The sequence below is a fragment of the Cibotium barometz genome, chromosome 32 (genome assembly GCF_041138505.1).
Source record: "Cibotium barometz isolate CiBa-2024 chromosome 32, ASM4113850v1, whole genome shotgun sequence".
NCBI lineage: Eukaryota > Viridiplantae > Streptophyta > Polypodiopsida > Cyatheales > Cibotiaceae > Cibotium > Cibotium barometz.
In genome coordinates, this window is record NC_141077.1 from 22,588,863 (window position 1) to 22,615,235 (window position 26,373).

The following is a 26,373-nucleotide window of genomic DNA, read 5'->3' on the forward strand; positions in this document are numbered from 1 at the left end:
TACAAGATCACCAACTTCTCTTCTCAGATTTCTTCCTTGGAATCTCATCTTCATCAACTTTTCTCTCCCTCCCATGCCTTAGTTTCTAAGGTAGATACTTCTTTGTGGCGTTCACGTTTTGGTCATGTGCCTATTGCCGCTCTGCAAAAGCTTCATTCCAAGCAACTTGTTAGTGGACTTCCAGAGTTGAGAGCTCTCCCACACATTTGTTCCTCTTGCATGATGGGGAAACATCACGGGGAGTCGAGCTACTCAGAGACTTGAGCTGATCCATGCAGACTTGGCTGGCCCTATGGAGGTTGAGTCCCTTGGCGGGGCCCATTATTATATGCTCTTGGTGGATGACTTCACACGGAAGGTATGGGTGTGTTTCTTGGCACGCAAATCTGATGCATTTGCCAATTTCAGGTCTTGGCTTCCAATGGTTGAGAACCAATCTCAAAGCAAAGTTTCATTCTTACGAACTGACAATGGTGGTGAGTTTGAACCTTTTAATGAGTTTCTTACTTCTAAAGGCATCCACCGGCAGACGACTGTTCCTTATACTCCTCAGCAAAATGGAGTAGTGGAGCGGAAGAACCAAACAATGAAGGAGATGGCTCAATCCCTCTTGCATCATGTGAGTCTTCCTCCCTCTTTCTGGGGTGAAGCTGTGGCTACCTCAGTTTATCTCATCAATCGCTCTCTCACAAAGGCGGTCGATGGGAAGACACCAAAGGAGGCGTTTTCTGGACATAAGCCCTCCGTCTCACTTACGAGTTTTCGGTTGTGTTGCTTTTGTACATGTGCCAGGTCAAAAGAGGACTACACTTTCCCCGAAGTCGAAGAGGATGATCTTTACGGGATATAGTTCGAAGTCAAAAGGATACCGCTTTTGGGATCCTGCGTTGGAGGACATCATCATATCTCGTGATGCTCGCTTTGATGAGACCCTCTTTGGATTTGATTCCTCTTCACCCATGCAGTTTTCTGAGGATATTGATCCATTTCCGCCCGATATCGGTGAATTTTCTTTGCTACCATCAGGCACTTCATCACCCCCTGTGCCTCCGGTGACTTCGACAGCGATTCAGCCCGCTGTTGCTACTGTTTCAGCCCCTGTTTCTGCTGTTTTCAGCCCCATACAGAGTGCTGGACCATCTTCCGAAACTTCTCAGCCAGTCTGGACAGCCTCTACATCATCTCCCACACGCTCGGACATCCCTTCTTCATCCCCGGCTGCCCGGGGTGCGTCCATTACAGCTGCGGATACTTCCTCTTCCACATTTGAGGAGGGCTGGTCCACCCCGTTGGGTCCAGCAATTACTTCAAGATTCTGGCCTTTCTAACAGTCAGTTGCATGACCAGGTCTCTACTTCTTCATCCGGTCTGAGGAGATCTTCTCGGGTTCCCACTCCCACAATGAATTATGCTCTTATAAGTACTTTCCAGACGATTGATGAGCCCGAATCTCCAGAGGAGGCCCTTGCCCAACCACAGTGGCGACAGGCTATGGAAGCCGAGATGTCCTCTATTGAGAGGAATCATACATGGGATTTAGTACCACGGCCTTTACATCGACGAGTCATCGGTGTCAAATGGATCTTCAAAGTCAAGTTTCATGCAGATGGTACTTTGGATAAGTACAAGGCCCGTCTTGTTGCTCGTGGATATGCTCAAAAGGCCGGCGAGGACTTTGATGAGACATTTGCTCCTACAGCCAGGTTTTATTTTGGCTCTGGCTGCTCGTTTCAGATGGCCTGTGTTCCATATGGATGTTAAATCTGCCTTTCTGAACGGTGATTTAGAGGAGGAAGTTTATGTGGAGCAGCCTCCTGGTTTTGTGATTCAAGGACATGAGGACCATGTTTACTTGTTGAAGAAAGCTCTTTATGGTCTCAAACAAGCACCTCGTGCTTGGTATGAAAAGATTGATACTTTCTTGTTATCTCTTGGTTTTGAGAGGTCATATGCAGATCCAAACCTCTATGTGCTTCTTTCTGATGAGGATATATGCATCATTGTGCTTTATGTTGATGACCTCATTCTTGCAGGCTCACAGATTGAGTTGGTCACTCAGGTTCAGTCTCAACTTTCCCTCACGTTTGACATGACGGACCTTGGCTTACTTCATAATTTTCTTGGTCTGGAGGTTTGGCAGAGAAATGATTGCATCTTCATTTCCCAGTAGAAGTATGTGAAGAAGTTGCTTGCAACTTATGGTTTGATAGATTGCTCTCCTCTCTCTTGTTCTATGGATCCCAATGCGAAATTGTCTAAGGAGGATGATACACCTTTGGTGGATTCCACATAATACCGGCAGTTAGTTGGCTCCTTGCTTTATCTTGTCAACACCCGACCGGATCTGTCTTATGCTATGAGCGTACTCAGCCAGTTCTCTTCAGAAGCTCGGAGATCTCATTGGCAACAGGCAGCTCTGAGAGTGCTTCGGTATCTTCGTGGCACATCAAATTATGGCATCGCTTATTCTGGTGGTTCTTCTTTGGTGGGCTTTACGGATGCTGATTGGGCTGGTTGCATTGATACTCGGAGATCTACTACGGGATATTGTTTCATGCTTGGTACATGATTGGTCTCTTGGAAATCTCAGAAGCAGAGGACAGTTGCTACTTCTTCTACCGAGGCTGAGTACAAATCCTATCTTCTCTCCGCAGCCGAGACATTGTGGATACATCAAATTTTGGAGCATTTATGTTGTGCGGATGATTCCCTTGTTGTCATTTTCTCAGATTCTCAGAGTGCCATTGCTTTAGCTCAGAATCCTGTGATACATGGCCGCTCCAAACACATTGAGGTTCACTATCATTTTGTTCAGGATTATATTGAGCTTGGTCTTCTTCGACTTGCGTATTGTTCCACTCAGGACAATCTTGCTGACCTCTTCACCAAACCGCTCCCTCAAGCTTCTTTGGAGGTCTTTCGTCAGCGTGCTGGAGTTGGTCCGCCCATCTAGCGCTGAAGAGAAGGTGTTGGCATTATCATCTCCAGATTGGGCATATATGTGCATATTTCATGCTATATCTGGCCAAATTTATGAGGCCATGCATTCATCTTATTTTAGATATTTTTATGCTATTTTTTTCTATTTTTTAGACATTATTCTAGTATTTTTTGCATAGTCGGCCGGCCCACTGTTTTTATGCTGGCCGACCAGCTCTTGTCCAACCTATAAATAGGTGGCTTGGGTTAGCATCATTAGCACATCATTATTCAGCTCAGCTATTGCTGTTGGTTGTATGCACCTACGAGGAGCCCTCGTGCTCTACTTCAGCAGATAACAAGTTTTTTACTTCCGTTCTTTTGCACATGTGCTTCTTTGCAAGATCTATTTGCTGTTTTTTCTGTTTTACAGCCATTCTTTCAAGCTAAACACTGATTCAGTCCCATATGAAGGTGTACAGATCCAAGGTACAAGAAAGTGCACAAGTACGAGGCCCAAGGCAAGTAACACAAGACCGAGAAGAACTGGTGTGGCAGTCCTGTGAGTCAGATGCCACTTGGGGCATGCCAAGAAAGGCTTTCAGGCAACGGTTCCAAGGGAGGATGATCCTCCAAGGGGTGTAGTGAGAGTGCCAGACTCATTTCTCGAGAATGAAGACCAAGACAATGTTCAAAGAAAGGGTAGGAACAGAATGGAGACTGGATGGAACAGATGGATAGATCTTCTTCAGAGTTAGAGTGAATTTGGAGACCGGGCCGAGTATTCAGTGAAAAGGTTGCCACAGTAGGAAGGATGAAAAGGAGACTCCGGGAATAGAATGGGATGATGACAATCATCCAAGAAAGACAGATTGGAATCCGTCACCAAGTTTAGAAGGAGGGGATGTCATGTGTATGCACATGTACATGCTAATCCCAGGACTAATCCTAGAGTGCAACTAGATAAAGAAGGATTAAGAACCAGATAGAACCAAGATTTTGGAGCATGGATGTGTAAGTTATGGCAAGTGATGGATTGGAGTGGACATGATGACCTGTCGGCTGCGGGGAATGCAAGAAGAGACTGTGTCGGCTGCAGTAAAACAGGTCAAAGATATTGGTGTCCAGGCGGCTAACCCAGGCGGCTGGCCGACCAGCAGTCGACCTGATCTCTAGTTTTTCCAAGGCCTATAATGAAAGAGTGCACAGAGCGGAAGCAAAGTGGCACTAGAGTGTGCTGAAAAGAGAGTGCAAGAGAGAGAGAGAGAGAGAGAGAGAGATATAGCAACTATGCTGAATATACTGAAGCAAAACAGTCCCAAGCAAGAGACACTAGACGTCTTATAATTGAGGGAGCAAACTATATACAAGATTGAATGAGAAATAAGAGGCCAGCACCACCTATTTATAGGTGAGGTATGCTGGCCCACTGGGAATGAATATGCTGGCCGACTAGAGCATGTGCTGGCCGACTGGTAAAATACCAAAACAACTGGGAAGAAGTGGCCAACCCACAATCAAGGGCCATACAAAAGGGACCAAATGGGCACCACAAATGGGCAAAAACTGGGGATGAATGTGCTGACACCCCCTCTCAGCACCAGATGCTGAACAAACTCCAAGAAGCCGAAGATGAGGAGCCAAGGAAGCCTGAGAAACCAGCTTGGTGAACAAATCTGCAGTGTTCTCCGCTGAAGGACAATACTCCAAACGCAAATCTCCAGCAAGAACCCGTTCACAAACATAGTGATACTGTATCTCAATGTGTTTCGTACAAGCATGAAACACAGGGTTCTTGGCAATGGCGATGCAACTCTGATTGTCACACAAAAAAGAGTAGATCCGGTAGGAGGACGACCGAGCTCCTCCAATAATCTCCGCAACCATATCAGCTCACATACAGCATAACAAACCGCACAGTGCTCCGCCTATGTAGAGGAAAGCGCCACAGTAGGCTGCTTTTTACTACATGAAATGGCTCCAAACCCGAGTGTAAAAACACAACCAGTGGTCGAACGCCGAGTATCTGGATCTCCAGCCCAATCTGAATCAGACCATCCAACAAGAGTGCATCCTTGGCCATAGAAGATGCCAAAGTCCAGAGTGCCACGCAAATACCGAAGAACTCTGAGAGCACACTGCCAATGCTGCTAACGGGGTTTGGATGAGAAAGAACTCAATAAACTGACTGCGAAACATATGTCCAATCGGGAGTAGGTCAACCAAACCAAACAACCGACGAGAACCCGATACTGTCCCTGCTCAATCCCTGGAGAAGCATCTAGTAGAGAAAGCTTCTCACTAATATCCATAGGAGAAGATACTGGTCTACACCCAGTCATCTGAAATCTGTCGAGAATCTCCTGTGTGTACTTCTACTGAGAGAAGAAAATGCCCTTCGAGGTTTGCCAAATCTCAAAGCCGAGAAAATAATGCAAAAGGCCAAGATGCGTCATCTCAAACTCTGTCTCCAAAGCATCCATGACAAAACGGATCCTAACAGAATAAGAACCTGAAAAGATAAGGTCATCAACATAGATAACAATCAACCCCCTCTCAAGGAGGATATAAAGGTTTGAATCTGCATGAGAACAGCGCAGGCCGAGCTTCTAAAAGAACTCATCAATTCGCTGGTACCAAGCCCGCGGAGCCTGCTTCAGACCATATAAAGCCTTCTTCAACCGGTACACGTGATCCTGTTTTTTGCCTGGAACAACAAATCCTGACGGCTAATCAACATAAACCTCCTGTGTAAGCTCTCCATTCAAGAAAGCCGACTTGACGTCCATCTCGATAACGGGTCATCTATGATGACCTGCAAGAGCAAGAATAGTGAGAATGGTAGTCATTCGGGCCGTCGAAGCAAAGGTCTCATCGAAGTCAACTCCAAGGCGCTGAGCATAACCCTTGGCAACCAACCTCACCTTGTGCTTGTCCAAGCTGCCATCAGCTCGGAACTTCGATTTGAAGATTCAACGCACACCAATCACTTACGCTGCAGTGGTCTAGGCACCAAAATCAAAGTGCCATTCCGTTCGATAGCATCCAGCTATGCCTGCATAGTACGACGCCAAGGCAAAAGTGGGATCAGGAGGACCATTAATGATCGAGGACATAAGAGCATAGTTAACAAACATGTTGCCCTCATGAATTTGTTTCCCTGTAACTCTGGAAGAACGCCAAAGAGAACCAGGCAAAGGAGCAAAAGGAAGCTCACGTAACCCAGAATCACGAACTGTCTGATAATACCATCCAGGCCCAGATCTGCTCGAGCTCGCTGGAGGAGGAGCAATCATCATCATCATCTGACTGAGGAGGAGGAGGAGGAGGAGAAGGCGGAGAGACGGAGGTGGAGGAAGAAGCTCACCACCCCCGTCTGAAGATGTAGGAGTCTCATCGAGCACCACATCACGGTTCACAACAACTTTGCCGGCCTAAGGATCATAAAGACGATATGCCGTGGACACAGTCCTATATCCAAGAAAAGTCATGCGCTGAGACTTCGAGTCCAACTTGGAGCGATGCTCCTTAGGCACATGAACATACGCCGAACATCCAAATATCCGGAAATGAACAATGGAGGGCTTCTCACCATGGAAAGCGTCATATGGAGTTTTATCGAGAAGAGCAACAGTAGGAGACATGTTCTGAATGTAGACAGCAATGAAAGTCGCCCCAGCCCAAAAACGTCGAGGTAATGAAGAATGCTCAAGCATAGCACGGGCCATCTCCATAATGGTCCTATTCTTCCTCTCTGCAACTCCATTCTGTGATGAGGTATATGATGTAGTAACCTGTCTCCGAATGCCATGTGTTTTGCAATATTGCTGAAACTCCTGGGTTGTGAACTCACTCCCTCCGTCAGTCCTGAGAGCCTTGACCGAATGACCGGTCTCTTTTTCCACCTCAACTCTCCAATTCACAGAAGTGCTGAAAAGCCTCATCCTTGATCTTCAGAAAGAAAACCCAACTATATCTAGAAAAATCATCCACCATCACGAGCATGTACAACACCTTACTCAAAAACGCGGTACTCATAGGACCACATAAGTCTGCATGAATGAGAGCAAGTGATGCCGAAGATCTATGTCGCCTCCTTCGGAAAGGCGGCTCAGTGTTTCTTACCCTGTAAACAAGAGGAACAAGCAAAAGACGGAGCCTTGATGGTCGGTAAATCCTCAACCAACCCATCCTTCGAAGCTCGCTGCAGAAGCCGATAGCTCAAATGGCCAAACCAAGCATGCCAAAGAGCAAAAGAAGTACCAGAAGAAAGTAGAGCGGTCAATTTGTACAGACCACTATCTCGGACTCCCTGAGCCAAGATGCTACCAGTCGCCTTATCACGAATGGTAATCTCATAACGAGAAAAGATCACCTCCGCACCCTAAGCTGTAAGAGCACTCACTGACAAAAGATTAAAAGCCAAATCTGGAATATACATAACGTCAGAGAAGTACCTCTTGTCCTCGGAAGAGCGAAGATGGGGATAGTGCCATGTCCATGCACCGGCACAAAAGAAGAATCGCCCAAAGTGATCTCGCCTGACTTGGCAGTGAAGTCCTCGAACCAATCTCAATGGAGTGTCATGTGAGCAGTAGCACCGCTATTCACAATCCACGACCGTGATTGAGAAGTCACAAGAGCAAGTATACGACGAGTACCTGCTAAAAGAAGAATGCCATCATCCTTCTTGGTCTGGGACACCACTATAGAGGAAGAGTTCTTTGTTGCTTCATCATGCTTCTTCTTGTGACATTGGGGTGATTTATGACCCTTCTTGCCACAATTATGACATTCAATGTCCTTGCTCTTAGAAGATTTACTGTTGTCTTTATCCTTGTCGGAATCCTTGGAGTTCTTGTCAGAAACCCCTTTCCCTTTCTTTTGTTGATTATTCCCTCTCGCGCTACCAAAGCTCCATCAAGGCCACCAAAGGTGCCAGTCCGCTCCTCAAAGCGAGACTCAATCTGCATAACGGAGGGGAGAACTTCCTCTAAGTTATTGGAACAGGACGAGGAGAAGAAACAAGAGACTAAAAATATACATCAAACCTCTCTAGAAGCTTGGAAAGAAGCCGAATAGCCATATCCTCTATAGAGATGTCCTTGCCACCACAAACAGCAAGCTCGTCCCAGAGTTCTTTCATCTTCGAAATGAAAGCAGATAAAGATGGAAAGGCAAAAACTGATAAGTTCATAAGTTGCTTTTCCAACGCCAAAATCCGACCTGGAGACTTAATCTCGTAGAGATCTACAAAAGCCTTCCAAACTTCATGTGCAGCACCTGTTGTACACACATGAGAGAGAACAGAATCCTGACAGCTCAACATCAGAAAGGAGAAAACGCGACGATCATTCCCCTACCATGTATCAATCTGTGCCTAAGTCACACCACCGGAAGAAAGGTTGGGAGCGGTGGCATTGGCCGGTGTAACAAGCCAATCCCAAAGATCCACGCCATGCAAGACCGATTTCACCTTCACCTTCCATAGGGTGTAGTTGGAACCATCCAACTTTGCGAACTCAGAGAATATATGAAGAGAAGTCGAAGCAGCCATCACAAAAGCTTGGGCTCAATCTCAGAAATATGCACAAACTCAGAAGAAGAAGTGTCCTCCAGAAGTACCAAGTGTGCCACCAAAGCCCAAAACACCACAAACCCCCTCTGCAAAAGGTAAAGACCACCGGAGAGGAAAACGCAGCCAGAAGAGGGCCGCTGTCCTGAAAAAACAGGCCGCCAATGTCCAAACTCCACGTGGAGAAAAACACTGATCAGAAAATTACCTAATGGCTGCAAGCGATGAAGCCAATCTGGAGAGAAAGTGACCAGCAGGTGCTGTCCAGAAAACACAGCAACAAAGAGGCTGCAAATCTGAGAAAAATGCAGAGGAGAGGGTGCTGAAAATAGGGCTGAATCTGGGGCAGCAGAGGAGTCGCTGAACCGGGAGTGATGATACCATGAAAGAGTGCACATAGCGGAAGCAAAGTGGTAGTAAAAGGTGTCTTTTTGGGACCAAATTTGGCAGAGAAGGACTAGAGGAGAGTGGAGATTGCAGGTTATTATGCTTTCTAGCATGATCAAGAGTAAGCCCTCCAAGCCACGTGCCATAGTATTGGTCGAGTTTGGAATCCTTTGGATCAACCCCTCTCCCCATATACGCCATGTTCCAAGCCATCACATACATACAGTATGTCCATAGAGATCGCCTTCCACAGTTCTAGACAGTTGGCACAGCAGGGTCATAGAAATGCTGGTATGCACACCCCACCAATTCGTTCGAGTCACAAACATCTATACTAACTTCTTTGGTCCTCACCAGACAGCCTAACACTCAGCCCACTCAGCCTCCTAAGCCAACACTCAGACAGACTCGTACCACTACATGGAATGAAGGGATGTAATGCATGAAAAATATGAGTAATCACCATGTAAACATGATGCCTAAGTGTGTTTAGTCTCTCACCAAGAGAATGGAAATAGCCTTCCACAAGCCAAGAGAGAAGCCATGAGCTCCAAGAAACATAAGTTTCCATTTCTAAAAATGATCATCAAAAGTTACAACCATGGTCCAAGTCCCCTCTTTTATACATGGACTTGTCCCATTATTAACCCTATTGAATAAAGTTCCTACTTTATTACAAACCATCCCTTCCCAAAGATTTTGTCCTCAAAATCAATAACATGTACAATCTCAAAGTATGAGACTCTAATGTAATCAATGGGAAGTGGTTAAGAGTTCTCAAGTACATCCAAAGCACATATACAATGAAAATCCGGATGTATACAAGTCCACAAAGCTTCAAGCCCAAAGTGTATGAGTGGAACTGTTATGACAGCCCTTCTAGTCGATGAAGACCCTTGAAAATCCTTCATTTAGACTCCATATATTGGGCTGAAAATGATATGTACACTCAGCCATATGTAGCCCACATCATAATCTTTCATTAGGATACGCCATGAAGCTTGTTGGAGTAGAAAAATAGGCCCAATAGTAGACCTTCCCAAAGCTGTCCAGAAATTACAGCATGTATACTTCTTTGTGTTGAGTTTGAGAGAGTTGATGGATTTAGAGTTGATGAAGCTATGAGTGCTCCCGGAATCCACAAGAATATGTGCAACCCTCCCATTGATGGTCCCCACCAACCTTAGTGTGCTTGGGTTCTTGCAACCCGCCAACAACTCTTGTGAGAGAGAGCATATGCAAGCTGAAATTTCTGCATTGGTAGGCATGTCTCCGTCCACAAGGCTTTCCTTAACTCCACCTCCCGGATCAAACGGAAACTCACCATCCTCCGTGATGAAAGAATGGTCTTCAAGTGACTCCTCATGTGCTTCTTCATTGCAATCCTCCCATTCTTCAATGTCATGAGAGTCATCCTTGTTCTCTTCCTCATCCATGAGGATCATAGTGGCCACAATCTTCTTTGATTTGCACACATGCCCGGGTGACCACCTCTCTTTGCACTTGAAACATAGCCCTTTGCTTCTCAACTCCTCAATCTTTGGATCATCCATTCTTTGAGTCTTCTTGAAGGGTTGAAAGGGCTTCTTCTTCATGAAGTCACTACTCCCATTCTTTGGCTGTCCACCCCCAAATGATGTAGGAGTTCTTGGATTAGAGGATGGTAATGTAGAGGTAGGACCTTTCCCAAAATTGTAAGAAGTAGTGGTTGGTTTGAGTGTGTCTTTGGTGGAGGTCATGGGCTGAGACCTCTTGTACTTTGGCTCATAGAGTTCGGCTAACCTCATAGCTTCTTTGAGAGAGCTAGGCCTTTGAGCCGACACACCCGCCTTGATGAAGTGTTCAAGCCCATGCACAAACTTTTTCATCTTCATGTCTTCACTCAAGCCTTCCACGTACATTGAAAGCTTCAAAAATCTCTTGATGTAATCTCTCACCATTATTCCCTTTTGACAAAGCTCATACAATTCTTCATGGTATCGATCAAGCACTAAGGGTGAAATGAAGGCCAAGTTCATCTCCCGCTTCAATCCTTCCCAAGTTGATGGCGTGTTCCCTTGTTTGACCAAGTGCCTCCACCATTGATGAGCATAATCTTCAAGATGTAAGGAAGAAAATTGTACCATATCACGCTCACTTTTTGGGTAAAGTTGGAAATAGGTGTCAAGCTTGGTAGCCCACTCCTCCAACTCTTGCGGAGATGACCCGTCACCTTTGAACTTTGATAGTGAGATTTTGTCTTTGACATCCTTGGAAGATATGTGGGATGGGTTATCATGTTGGGTAGAGGGCTTGAATCTTTGCATCTTTGAGTATGACTCCATAAATTGTGCAAAGTCTTTGTAATCCCTCTTGATGATATTCGACAATCCCATCCACTTCTCGTGAGCATCCCTTTGTCTTTGGGCAAAGGACGTTTGATTCCAATCGAGTGCAATCTCCTCATCATTCACAAACGCCTCATCCTCTTCCCTTGAATGCATTGCCCTAGAAGAGGTAGGACCCTTTGATGCATTAGGGTGAGACAAACCCGAATGAAAAGAAGGAGGAAACATATCCTTGACAAGAGGTTTCCGTGCATCCGCCATGAATCCCCGAGTGGATGCTCCCAATGGATCCTCTTGTACGGCCTTCATGGAATCCTCATTCAAGATGCCCTTGCCTTTTCTTTGCTCATAGTCACCATAATTCCCATGCTTTTCTTGTGCTTGAGACTTCCCAAACTTGTCTTCCATCACACCAATCCGTGAGGATAATGTTTCAAAATGAGAATCAAGCTTGGAGTCTAAGGTCTCCAACCGTTGTACAAGCATTCGCATGAGGGTGTCATGGTTAACCGCCGCTTGTGTCCCTTGAGAAATTTGATTATGTACATTCCCCCCATTGTCTTCATTGATGAATGCATCCCTTGCATCCATATTACCTTCCATGTCCTCATCACCAATGATCATTTCTTGCACAACATCCCCACCCTTGCGTGGTCTTCCCTTCGGCATAGTGAAGAAATGCAAGATGTTGATAGAATGCCCAAATGATGTCAGAATTGGACAAAAGAAGGTTCTATGGGTAGGTAATGGTGTCTACTATCCTCCCAAATGAACACAGTAAGAATTAGGTGTGGGCAAGTACTCTCTGTTTTAGGGTTTGTGCGGGACAGCTGAAAGTAGTAATTTGGCTCTAAAATGCAAAATATATGTCGGAATTAGGATTTTGACGGCTCTATAGAAAGCTAACGGAAGATAGAACCTACCCCTAAAAGCATTTTGATTCAGTCAAAGTGGAAGTATATTCTGTTTGACTTTGACCAGAAAGTCAACATGACTACTTTGACCAAGATTGTGATATCCGATTAAGGGGTTCTATGGCTCATTTGAAAACTCTCAATGAGTAGAATAGAGTCGTGTAATCACTCGGACCTAATCCCAAAAACCCTAGGACTGAATTAGGGTTTTGTAAAATCCCAGAAATTTCCAAAATTCGGTCCCAAAGCTCAATCCGGCTACAAATGATTGGTGTTTCTCCCCTTGGTAGTTGTGAATAACTCTTCAAGTGTATCCATGGGGTAAATCTCCAATCAATAAGCTTGTTTGGCTCCCTTGTTGGAAAAATTCCGCCATAGTCTCCTTTGTAATTGGAACCAAATCTCAAATGGAAATGCAACTTCTCAAATCACAATGCAATACTCTTTGTATCCCACAATGTCATGAAAGATCATATGCACTCTTTGTCCATCAAAGCATTTGCAATATCCACACAATATGACGGAAAAAGAGCCCCATTGCCCAAATGCATCCACAAAGTCGATGGTGAGGATTGTTGAGGACGCGCGTTGAAGCTTGCCGATCTCCCGGCCAAGCTCTTCTCACCCCTTCACCGAGTTTTCCTCCAAGGTGAAGGTTGAGGCCATTTCTTCACACCGGTGTACCTAATCCCCCTTTGTACCGCTTTTCCAAGGCAATCACGGCACAAAGAGTTCAAGCCATTCTCCCCTTGGCCTCTCCAACCAATGCCAAGGTACCCTCACACATTGCTAGATTCTATAGAAACTTGAAGTGGTAGCAATGGTGAGTGTAGGTACAAAATGATGTGGATAATATCAAATGATAGAACAAGTTTGTTGGCTTACAAGTATTGAGCATGACTCATGCCCTTTTACAATTTAGAACTCATCAATAAAGCATGGACTCATGCCTCAATCCATCATCCAAAAGCTCCAACACAAACCAACAATTCACAATGCCCTCACCATGGCATTTGCATAAGCAATTGTTAACCACAATCAAGGCATTTGCAATTGCATTCCAACAATCCCTTTCACATCATATTGACAAATGCATGCTTCCAAATGCTCTCTTATGCCCATGTGTAAAACATAGCATTGGCATGGCTATGTATAGCATCCATAGTGTCCATATGGCATCAAGATGAGCATGAGAGACTCCAAAAACATTGCATAAGCTTGCTATTCCATCAATGGCATGCCAAATGAGACATAATGAAGAAAATACCCCAAAATGTGATCTATGAATTGGCCAAGCTCATGTGGAATCAATTCCTTTCACCATTGCCATCAATAATGCATGGAGAAGCAATATTGGCATGTGAATGGTCAAGCTTTAATGGCTAATTTCTGGAAATTAGGGTTTCTTCATGTGGAAAACCCTAATTCATTCCATTGCTCACAAATGCTTCAAATCTTGCAAAGGATGGATGTAGCAACTCACCAATGGTCCCGGAAAAGCTTCAATGCTTGAGATTTGTTGATGGAGATGAAGATTTGAGCCATTTTACCTCTGATTTTCAGCCATGGAGGAGTTGAAGAAAATCCACCATTCTCCCATAAAGAAGCTTGCAAATAGCCACCAAAGTCACCAATCAACTAAACTTAAGCTATCTCAAGCATTAGCTAAGCTTAAGCTAAGCTAAGCTTAAGCTAAGCTTAGCTTAGCTTCCTAGCCCTAATTTTGACGCCGTGCGCCGTTAGGCTGCCCCGACCGACGCGTTTTCATCAGAGAGGTCTCCTTTATGTGAAGATGCAACCCTATTGCTCATAGAAAGTGCTAAAGGTGCTCCAAAATGACCCGGTTTGCTCCCACCATAGCTAGGGTTTGCAGGAAAGCTCCTTTAATCAAAAACGTTTTGGATTAGTGATGCTTAAGCAGGATTAGTAATTTCTCCCAATTTTTGGTCCAAAACTTTTAAAAAATTTGATCCATACTCCCAGATTTGGTCCAAAAAAGGACAAAAAAATGACCAAAATCACTCAAAATCTAAGCAATCTACATGAAATGCTCACCATCCCCATGAGATTAATCAAGATTAGAGAAGATTTGTCAAGAATCACTCAAGGATTACAAGAAAATGAGAAAAAAATTAAAAGAAAAATTTTCCCAACAACCCATGCATGCCCATGATCAAAATCAAGAGCTCTGATACCAATTGGAATGAAGGGATGTAATGCATGAAAAATATGAGTAATCACCATGTAAACATGATGCCTAAGTGTGTTTAGTCTCTCACCAAGAGAATGGAAATAGCCTTCCACAAGCCAAGAGAGAAGCCATGAGCTCCAAGAAACATAAGTTTCCATTTCTAAAAATGATCATCAAAAGTTACAACCATGGTCCAAGTCCCCTCTTTTATACATGGACTTGTCCCATTATTAACCCTATTGAATAAAGTTCCTACTTTATTACACTACAATAGTGTGAAAGCCTAAAAATTACAAAGCTAGATAGGAGGGTAAAGAAAAGCTCACCACATACTTGATATCTCCATATGCCATGTTCCCGTCTTCAATGTGCTTCAACACCCTCCCTGGTGTGCCAACCAGCATGTCAATAGGAGAATTCAGGGCATCTTCTTGAGGTCTCATCCGCACACCTCCACCAATCAACGTTGCACGAAACCTTGCATGATGGCAAATGGACTTTGCTACTCGAAAAACCTGCACAGAGAAAAAGAGAACCTAAGCTCAAAGACGCTCAGCAAATCATAACTTGGACCAAGACAAATAAAGATGCTCTGTAAAAATCATCCATTGATGCTTCTGTGCTGCACGAGTGTGAACACACAAACATAGATGACCTCCCTTGCGGTCCAATGCACATAGGCCTTCCTAGCTGGACCAAAACAAAATCACAGCATGTCCTGTTTGTTAGATTGTGTGTGGATATACCTGTTCTGCAAGTTCCCTGGTGGGACAGAGAATTACAGCACGAGGCCTTCTGGGTCTAGGAGCTTTATCTTGCTGCATTTCATCCTTCCTCAGAGACTGGAAATCCATTGAAACCAAGGCACTGTTAAGAAAATAGAATCTGTACAACACTTCGGACAGAAGTAAAGCACTCAGAACTGAAGCCCATCTAATCATCCAACCACACAAACCCTACACACATTATGCATATATAGAATTAAAAGTGCATAAAGCAGGCTCTTTATGTATACATAGGCCTGCAAGCAAACATCTATGCATGCATACATGAACGCCTGCATGCCCATGATAAACATGCAAACATATCTATGTAAAAGTATGCAGTGTGATATGTATACGATGTCATATTTAGTTAGAGTTGTTTGAGCAACTGCTCTCTCTCTCTCTCTCTCTTTCTCCCTCTCTCGGCCCCCACACACACACACGTATACACACGATATACTAACAGAAAGTTCACATTATTTTCCAAACTTAACAAAAACTAACGTGCAATCTTGACTCCATGAGAGTCTACTCACATCGTCAACTCCACCACGCATAGTATGGACTGACATATACACACGTGCTGCATATGTTATTGATGCGTGCATACATATGTGCACGATATGAACGTTTATATCTCTCTCCACACTTGCTGCGTGTGCATTGAATGTGAGCAAATTTAAGCACATATATGTGCATGTGACAGTGTGTGCGTCTATAAGCTTAATACCTGCACAAGGGGAATCATGTAGGCTAAGGTCTTGCCAGAGCCAGTGTGGGAAGCAATGACCACGCTATGTCCATCAAGAACTGCAGGGATGGAGCGACATTGGACCTCAGTAGGCTGAGTTAGGCCAAGCTCCGCAACGGCAGCCATGAGCTCGCCGCTAAGGGGAAGCTCTGTGAAGGAAGAAGCCATGGCAAGGGAGGGTTCCTGCGACAGCAAAGAAGAAGAAGGAGAAGGGGAGGTCTTCTTCTTCACTGAAGTTTCTTTTAGGGTTTTGGATTTTGCGGGGCTACGAAGGTCTCTCAATTGCCGAGTTCTCAGCTTGTCAAGGAGGGAGGCAGCCATGGCGGGGTCATCTTCAGCCGCTGTTGATGACGGTGCTGCTGTTGCAGGGGCAAGGGCCATTCGAGCTGCCTGTCGATGCTGGTAAAGGGGACGATGGCCAGAAAGGCGAGGGTGGAGAAGCAGCGGACAAAACGGCTTGTGCAGTGTTTGGATATACGAGAGTGATGAGAATTCCATGGAGCGCATGAAGAGGCTACCTGTCCTTGATATCCCTAAAGCTCGCACTGTGAATCCTGCAGGAGCCATCACAAGTCCACACTCTCCTTTCACTAAAACTCGATACTACCAGAAGAATTTCATCATAGGTTTAGATTGTTGTATATATCCTTAAATAGGAAACGACATGTATATATACAAATTATTTGATATGTATTAAAATTAAATGCTAGAACCTTAAAAGATGGGTTTCTTTTACCCCTCCTTCTCTCTATCACCCAAGTGTGGTAGATTGGTTAGCTCATGGAGTTGTTATTCAACAAGTCTTGTGTTTGAATCTCACTCCCATCGGATAGATCATATTTGGTCTCTTGGGATTGTTCCTACGACCTTAAAAAGGGCTTCTTCTTCTCTCTTTCCCTCCTCTCGTTGATTCAGCCCTTTGAAGCTTTTTATAGAGAATTGTAGACCTTGAATAGAAAAGATATGGGTGAATGCATGCAAATAGCTTTTTATAGAGAATTGTGGACCTTGAATAGAAAAGATATGAGTGAATGCATGCAAATAGAAACGATATGGGAGGTCATCATTTTATTGACTTAAATAGATAGGATTGCAAATAGAAACATATAGGTGAATGTATGCAAATATGGGTCCCTAATTTGCTTTGGGATAAATTAATTAGTTCAAAGAAGAGAACCTTAGTGATGTGGTTTTCAAAGAAGAGAACCTTAGTGAATAATTTTGGCTCTTTACGCGTGGCATGGAAGACTCGAGTTTTCTGGAGAGTTCTGGGGAAGGGTTTAAAAGCTCTCTCCTCCCATTTTCAATCCGAGGCAATAGCCCCCACATGGGCGAGAGAGACAGAGAGGACGGTGGTCTAATGGTTGCGAAACGAGAGAGATAAACGTATCTTCTTATTCATGAGAGAGAGAGAGAGAGGACGTTGGTTTGTATGCCTGTGTGCTGCCGTCCACTACAAAACGAGAGAGAGATGAATGTATCTTCTTGTTTGTGAGAGAGAGAGAGAGAATGGTGGTTTGTATGCCTTGCGCGTCCATTGCTGTTGTTGGAAGACCTGGATATGAGAGGGAGAGAGGAAGAGAGGCATTAATTTAATTAATTAATTCACCTTGATTAATTAATTAATTCATAAGGTTAATTAATTAATTAACCAAGCCCAATGGCCTAGTTATATAATTAATGTAGGTGTAGACAGAAATGATATGGAGGATCATCATTTTATTGCCTTAAATAAAGAGGATATGGGGTCATCATTTCATTGACTTTTTGAAGCATTAATCATTACATACTAAAATGAAACCTTAGAAAAACACTCTTATTCTTGAAAATCTCACATAATATATTTAATGGAAATGTAATTTTGGTGCCATATTAAGAGACCTTTTTTGCATTAAATAATTAGTGTAGAGTGCCTATAGAGTGCCTATAGAAATTTCCAAAGGCTTGATAAATTAGTGTAGAGTGCCTATAGAAATTTCCAAAGGCTTGATAAATTTAACACCTTCTAGTCAAAGTTAAATAACTAGCTCCTTTATTTGTGGGTTCTCTCATGTGGTAATGGTTGGACATGTTTGACTACTTATCCTACTTCTATTTGTGGCCTTGATTTATTGCATGGGTTGTCTAATGGTTGTGGTTGCACATGTTTGACTACTTATCCTACTCCTATTTCTCACCAACTTCTACTCTCCTATCCTCGAATCTACCTATGTTGCAATGAAAACGGTTGCAAATTTAGGTTTCTATAATTATTTACTAAAAAATAATCACCATGAGCAACCTCCAATTCCAGTTGTGAGAACAATCATTAGTTCCAGCTATGAATTGCCAGTCACCAACCCCCATACCATAACAACTCCAATTTTAGCTACCAATCATGGGTCACAATTGGCAGTCACCAATTTCACCAAATAGTTGCTATTTTCACCAATTGTTGTGTTTGTTCTAGTTGCTAACTTCAATTTCCAGCATAGCCCATCACTTAGAAAAACAATTATGTAGCAATTTTCTAGTAGAGTCTTCCTCACTAGAACTATAGCAAGTTAATTATACTATTTCCTCATTCTACAATTTTTCTTCCTACCTTTACTTGTGTCACTCCCTTGTTCCTCCGCCTTTCCAACTCCTTCCCTTATAGCTATAAACTTTTCCTCTTCCTAAATAGGCTCACAAATCCCAATTTTTGTTCATGATGAAAACTCTCTAGTGAATCTCACATAGTAAGGGAATGCTCATTTTTGCCTTAGAAACTTAAAGCTTAAATTAACCAATGAAATCATACACCTGCAAAAAGAGGATTAGTTAAGTAGAATGGCATAGATATATATCATTGACAAGCTCATAAGAGAACAGAGACACTCGTAGTTGAAAGGGGGAATTTTTTTTGGTGAGCATTTAATAGTGAGTTTTTTTTTTGGCGAGCTTTAGTTCCATGGGTTTTGCTTATGTGGACTACCCTAATGATGTGGCACTTGATGTGTCCATGCCAACATGTGACATGTCCATGTAGCATGTGACATGGCATGGACACAGACATAGATGCATCATGGACATACATGCTATCATGTGTACCATCGACATACATGCATCATCCATAAAATATGATGGCCATGCATGATGTCATAGATCATGGCCTTGGATGGTCCATACATGTGTGGAATCTCCATATGCTTAGTCTTCCTGTACTCTGCATGGTCCATGTGATTTGTATATGGAATCTTCATATGCTTATTCTTCTCCCGCTGTGCTCTGTATGGGCCATGTGATCCATATATGGTTGGAAAAGGCTCTATGTGATTTCTATTTGCATGGTCTTCTAAAACTGTGCTTTGTGATCTATACATGGTCCAAATGGGATGGCCTCCAAGAGATCTTTACATGCTTGGTGTCATCTAGGTGTGGTTTGTAAGGTCCATATTTTCTCTACATGGTCGGAATAAGTCTCTTGAGTTATTTACATACTCATTGTCATCCCGATGTGGTATGTATCGTTTATATGGCTTGTACACATAGTCAAAGTAGGTTGTTAGACATCTTTACAAGGGCGCTATTGTCTCAGTGTGGCATGCATGGTTAGAATGGGATCCATGTGATCTTTTTTGTGGTCTCTATAATCATTATGTGGTTTGAATAATCCAAATGGTTCGTATGTGTGGCAATATATATGCCTATCTCATATGTGTATACATCCTTGGATCAAAACCCATGTGGATGTCCTTTATAACATAAAATTATAAAAACAAGGTGGTTGTAAAACGTAATCCACATGCCTATGCTGCCACTTGGACCAGATCAAGACATCTTGGTTTTGCCTAGGGTTTGACCGAGTGATAATCCAATATATCTACTAGACCCTCATGATGTCATCTTGCCAAATAGCACTCGCAATCTGGTTGTGTAGACCTAGTGAAAATGACCTCCTTTGCTTGTTGTGCACTACTTGTAGCATGCCATGCTGCTCAGTGCTTTGGCATGTCCTAGTGGTTTTGCCTAGGGTTTGACCGAGTGATAATCCAATATATCTACTAGACCCTCGTGATGTCATCTTGCCAAATAGCACTCGCAATTTGGTTGTGTAGACCTAGTGAAAATGACCTCCTTTGCTTGTTGTGCACTACTTGTAGCATGCCATGCTGCTCAGTGCTTTGGCATGTCCTAGTGGGACCCGCATGTCCAAACTATTCAAAACTTGATGGCTCACCTATATACACATTGAGAATACTCAGATCAGTATCACAAAACCCATGTGGATGTGATCTGTAACATAAAAAACAGGGCTGCTGTAAACTACAATCCACATGCCTCTGCTACCACGTGGACCATGGCTGTAGATGGATCCAGACACCTTGGTTTTCCCCAGAATTCGACTTGGTGACAATCCAATATATATACTAGACCCTCGTGAGATGTCATCTTGGCAATAGCACTCACGGTCTAGTTGTGCGGACCTGGTGAAAATGACAATGCTTGTCGTGCACTACTTGTAGCTTGCCTTGCTGCTCATTGTTTTGGCGTGTCCTAATGGGAACCACATGTCCAAACTAGTAAAAACTTGATGCCTCACATTTATACACATTACGAATACTCATACCAGTATCAAAACCCATTTAGATGTCATCTCCTGCAACACATTAAGAATACTCATACCAGTATCAAAACCCATAATTTGGATGTCATCTCCTGCAACACATTAAGAATACTCATACCAGTATCAAAACCCATTTGGATGTCATCTGCTGCAACATAAAAAACAAGGCTGCTGTAAACTACAATCCACATGATTCTAATGCCACTTGGACCATGGCTATAGGTGGATCTAGAAACCTTGGTTTGCCCAGGGTTTGACGTGGTGATAATAAAATATATCTACTAGACACTCGTGATGTCAACTTGGCAATAATGCTCATGGCTGGTTGTGCGGACCTCATGAAAATGACAACCTTTGCTTATTGTGCACTACTTGTAGTCTGCCCTGTTGCTCATTGTTTTGGCATGTCCTAGTGAGACCCACATGTCGAAACTATTCAAAACTTGATGGCTCACCTATATACACATTGAGAATACTCATACTAGTATCAACACCCATGTGGATGTCATCTGTAATATCAAAAACATAAAAAATAGGGCTGTTGTAAACTGCAATCCACATGCCTCTCCTACCACATAGACCTAGGTTGTAGACGCATCCAGACACCTTGGTTTTGCCCAGGGTTTGACCTGGTGATAATCCAATATATCTACTCGACCCTTGTGATGTCATCTTGGCAATAGCACTTGCGGTCTGGTCGTGTGGACCTGGCAAAAATGACAACCTTTGCGCGTTGTGCACTACTTGTAGCCTGCCGTGCTGCTCATCGTTTTGGCCTGTCCTAGTGGGGCCCACATGTCCAAACTATTCAAACTTGATGGCTCACCTGTATACACATTGAGAATACTCATCTCAATATCAAAACCCATGTGGATGTCCTCTATAACATCAAAAACATCAAAAATAGGGTTGTTGTAAAATGCAATCCACACGCCTCTACTGCCACCTGGACCAAGGCTGTAGATTGATCCACGTGCCTTGGTTTTGCACAGGGTTTTATCCAGTATATCTACTAGACACTCGTGATGTCACCTTGGCAATAGCACTTGGGGTCTGGTTGTGCGGACGTGGTGAAAAGGACAACCTTTACTTGTTGTGCACTACCCTACTGGTCATTGTTTTGGCATGTCCTAGGAGCAACATGTCCAAACTTTTCAAACTTGATGGCTCACCTGTATGCACATTGAGAATACTCATCTCAGTATCAAAACCCATGTCGATGTCCTCTGTAACATAAAAAATAGGGCTGCTGTAAAATGCAATCCACATGCCCGCTGTCACTTGGACCATGGCCGTAGACGCGGATCCAAACACCTTGCTTTTGCCTAGGGTTTGACCTGGTGATAATCCAATATATCTGCTAGACCTTGGTGATTTCAACTTGGCAATAGCACTCGCGGTCTGGTTGTGTGGACCTAGTGAAAATGACAACCTTTGCTTATTGTGCACTTCTTGTAGCCTACCTTACTACTCATTGTTTTGGCATGTCCTCAAGAATTTTTAGCCTCTCACCTTGTGTGTTCTCTTCTAGGGTTTGTGTGAGTGTGTGTGTGTGCTTGCAAGAGCTCAAGCTCTCTTCTCCCCTGCATCTTTTCATGGTATCAGAGCTTGGTTCATGCTAAGGGCTGAGCATCAAGCAAGAGAAGCATAGGAAGCGGTACGCGTGTAAGAGCTTCATCTACTCTTCCCCCTTTGTGTTGGCTATTACACTCGTCGAGAGCTCTTTGGGAGGCACCGACAAACGAACTGCGATTGAGGAGCTTTCTTTGCGGGACTAGAGCTACAAGGCAACTATACTATCTGTTGGAAAACGCGTTTTGGGCACGCCTCGACCTCCGTTTTTCAGTTCGCAGGCGTTCACGGCATTGCGGGTAAGTTTCAATTCTCTACAGAACTCTATTTTTTGAACTGCAGGAAGGGCGATTAGTTGTGCAGACATTGTGTTTACTGCAAAGAGATCTTAAAGTTGCCATTGGGTGTATGTATGCAAATTGAGGACACTAGTTGTGATAGTTTGGGTCCAGTATCGCTGCAGAGAATACAACAGTTTGTGTAGGTCAAACAAGAGTGTTATTTTTAGTAAATTTATGTTGTAGACAAGATGTCGAATGATGGAATAAACCAGATTGTTGCAGAGAATCTTGACAAGAATAACTTCCATGCTTGGAGGTTTAGATTGACAAATTTCCTGATGGGAAAAGGTTATTGGAACTACATTGAAGGTGAACATGCGGAGGCACTAGAGATTAATCTAACTACTCTGCACATGTAAAAGAATTCAAGGATTGGAATCAAGGAGCAAGGAAAGTTATGTATTTGCTTTATATTAGTATACAAGACACCATAATTGGGCATATAATACAGGATGCCAAGTCACCTAAAGAGGCATAGGACACCTTGGTGAAGTTGTATGAAACTAACACCAAGGCATGAAAGATTCAGTTGAAGAATAAGCTTCATACTGTGGAGAAGAAAAATATGTATGTGAATGATTATGCCTTGAAGATCAAGAGCATTGTGGAATCCCTTGCATCAATTGGTGTTTTTGTTGATGATGATGATAAGGTGGAAGTGCGTCTACGTGGTCTCAGGCCACAATACAAGGCGTTCAAGACGTGTATTCAGACTCGAGAGAACATTCCTAACTTCACAGATTTGGTGTCAATGCTGGTTATTGAAGACCAGAATTTGGGTGAAGATCAACAGTCTTCATAAAACAAAAATAGTTCAGAGCAGTAGGCCTTCTACATAAGTTCAAGTAGAGAATGAGGTAGAGGTCGTGGACATGGCCAAGGTGGTGGCCGAACAGGTAATCAGAATTATGATCAACAAAAACAGCAACAATCTCAGGATTCGCAACAATAACACACAGAAGGAAGAGGCCAGTTTAGAGGCAAGGGGAGTCAAAGAGGTCATGGCAATTGGCAAAGGCAACATAATGATACACGAGGCTTGTTTTTACTGTGGTAAGCTTGGACAGAGTGACATGCGAAATGGAAAAGTGCAGCAAAACAACTATACGCTCTCTAGCAGAAATATTAAGGATAATGAGAGGTTGTTTGTTATGTAACATGTGGTTAATGTTGTGTCTGGAAATGATGTAGCAGCATGTAAGGATGATGTATGGTATGTTGATTTAGGTGCTTCGAACCACATGACAAGTCATGGTGAGTGGTTCGAGGAAATGAAGAGTCTTGAAGACCAAGTTTTGTTGAAACATGGGATGACACTGCTCATCCGATTACCCATGTTGGAGATGTACAATTGTCTATGTAGGATGGTAGGGTGAAGTACTTTGCAGATGTATTTCATGTTCCGAACATTACAAAGAGTCTGGTTTTTGTTGGCCAAATGATTGAGCAAGGTTTGCAGGTCCGGTTCAACCCTAATGGCTGTTATGTAGGTAGAAGACTTTAAAGATAAGTATAGATTGGTTGCAAAAGGCAATAGAGTGGGCAGAATGCTTACATTGAATGTAAATATGCCTGAAGTGAGTGCTGCAATGTTTGCAAATGGCTCAGGAGTTGTTGCAGATACAAACATTTGGCATAAGAGAATTGGGCATGTAAATGTGCAAAGAATGAAGACTATGTAGAGTAAAGAAATTGTGATGACAAGGCTGCCTAAGTTTAAAGTTGAAGGTATGCAGAAAGTATGTGAAGCATGTCAAATTGGAAAGCAAACAAAGCATGTATTTCTACATGACAGAAATGTGAGCAGGAATGTACTAGATGTTGTGCATTCAGATGTATAGGCTCTTGCGAAGACTGTCTATGGGTGGCTGAGGTACTACATAACATTCATTGATGACCACACCAGGAAAGTGAGTGTGTTTCATGAAGGAGAAGAGTGAAGTTTTCACTCATTTTCAGAATTTCAGAGTGATGGTTGAAAAACAGACAGGAAAACATGTGAAGTGCCTAAGATCAGATGGAGGGGGAGAATACTTCTCCAATGAGTTCTCTAAATTCTTGCGAAAGAATGGCATTCAGAGACAATTCACATGTAAATACACTCCACATAAAAATGGAGTTGTTGAGCGGAAAAATAGGCACATTGCAGAGATAGAATGAGCATTGATGGTAGCAGAGAAGAATATGCCGCATAGCTATTGGGCTGAGGCTGTGTCTAAATCAGTTTATATCATAAACAGGACTCCTACTGCAGCCATACATGATGTAATGCCAGAGGAGAAGTTTACTGGCAAAGAAACGTGATTTGTCTCACTTGAAAGTTTTTGGATATATTGCATGTGTATGTGCCAGATAAGTTGCGTACTAAGCTGGATCCAAAGGTAGAAAATGTGTGTTTATTGGGTATTCCCTTGAGCAAAAGGGATATAGATGCTATAATCTTGCTACATGTGACTTGAGGGTAAGCAAGGATGTTGTATTTAATGAGATGAGTAGCTAGTATGCTGCTGAAAAAGATGCTGTTGGGGCTGATGTAAGTGGAAACGTGGTTACATAGAATGTAAGTCAGCCAATCACAGTCATTGAGTGGACCAGGAGAGTCCTCATCCAGCGGTTTTATTGATAGACCATGGAGTGGTAGGCATGCTAGTCTTGGAAATGTAGTGGACCAGGAGAGTCCTCATCCAGCGGTTTTATTGATAGACCATGGAGTGGTAGGCATGCTAGTCTTGGAAATGTAGTTGGGTACATCACGTAAAGGCAAAAAGAAAGTGGTTGAGCCCCTTGTTATGCTTGATATTTTTGCAGAGCATTGTTAATGTAGAGTCTAGTGGCTTGAAGATGAGCCTTGATGAGAGGAGTTTGGGATTCTAGCAATGGGGACACTTGGTGTGGAGAAGGCTATGGAAGCCATGAACGCAGAGTTACGAAGATCTGAAAGAGTCAAAAACCTTATGTACAGGTTGACTTATGATGCTTATGTGGCACATCACTATGCTTATATGGTAAAAGTTGTGCAGGTTGTAGAACCCACATGTTTTTATGAGGCTATTGGAAATGTGTGTTGGGAGAAAGCTATGGATAAGGAGATGGATGCATTGTATGAAAATGAGACTTGGGATTTGGTGCCATTACCTGAAGGCAAAAAAGCTATTGGTTTTAATGTCACGAGACCCTTTAATCTTCTTGAAGAAATAATTAAAAACTCATAAAAATATATCAAAATTAAAACAGACTTTGAATTGAATTGAAAATCAAATCACATAGCATAACATAAGGCAAGAGAGAAAGAATGTTAAAACCCTAAGATCTCTCTAGATAATTGTTATGCATAAACTCAACCACACCTAACAACCCCTGAGCCCAAGGAATGCACACATGAAATATAATGAAATACATCATTCCTCTACCTTGATGTCCCATACCATCAAGAGGTATAACTCCAATCCAATAGTATGTAGTTATAGTGTGAAATGGTAGGTGAGTAGATATGATCCTCTACACAAGAGAGCATAACATAGCCTTGGCCTCATAAGCCCCAAGCCTCCAAGCCTTCCTTGAGTGTGCCCCATGCCCCTATTATAGAGGAGGGCCCTCAAGTGACTCTTGACTCTCCATTTCCTATGTGTGACCCTTGGATGCCTGACCCTAACCTTAATCCTTAAGGTTAGTCCTAACCCATGCTCCACTAGAGCTTGTTCCCATGCTCCCATGCTCACAAGCCTGATGTGGGTTAGCCTCCTAGTATATGCACACATAATGTGCATATAACATACTTCCCCTCTCTCAAAACATTGCACTCTTGCAACAATGAAAAGAAGAAGAACTGCACTGAACAGTATCAACTGACTCCCAAGTCGAATCCTCTATTTCCCTATCTTTCCACCTAATTTTAACCTCAGGGATAAGTCAACTACAAAGTTTCCTTTCCTTGAATTCAAGTACCTTATCAGGTTCATGTGGAACATAGGATAATTCTTCGCGACTTCAACGAGTTCTTGAGGAGTAACTGTGTTATCCTCACCTCCTAGTTTCCCTTTCAAT

General features: G+C 43.1%; 1 protein-coding gene across 1 annotated transcript in view; it reads right to left on the minus strand.

Annotated features, from left to right (window-relative positions):
* The window catches only part of RH39, a 115,897-nt gene extending 99,426 nt beyond the window's left edge, over positions 1-16,471 (minus strand). The window contains exons 1-3 of the mRNA XM_086772061.1: positions 15,808-16,471; positions 15,060-15,155; positions 14,640-14,828 (exon numbers count right to left, since the gene is read on the minus strand). Coding sequence (XP_086628187.1) covers positions 14,640-14,828; positions 15,060-15,155; positions 15,808-16,395 — 873 coding nt within the window. The 5' untranslated portion in view covers positions 16,396-16,471. The remainder of the gene's footprint in view (positions 1-14,639; positions 14,829-15,059; positions 15,156-15,807) is intronic.
* Between the last annotated feature and the right edge of the window lie 9,902 nt (positions 16,472-26,373).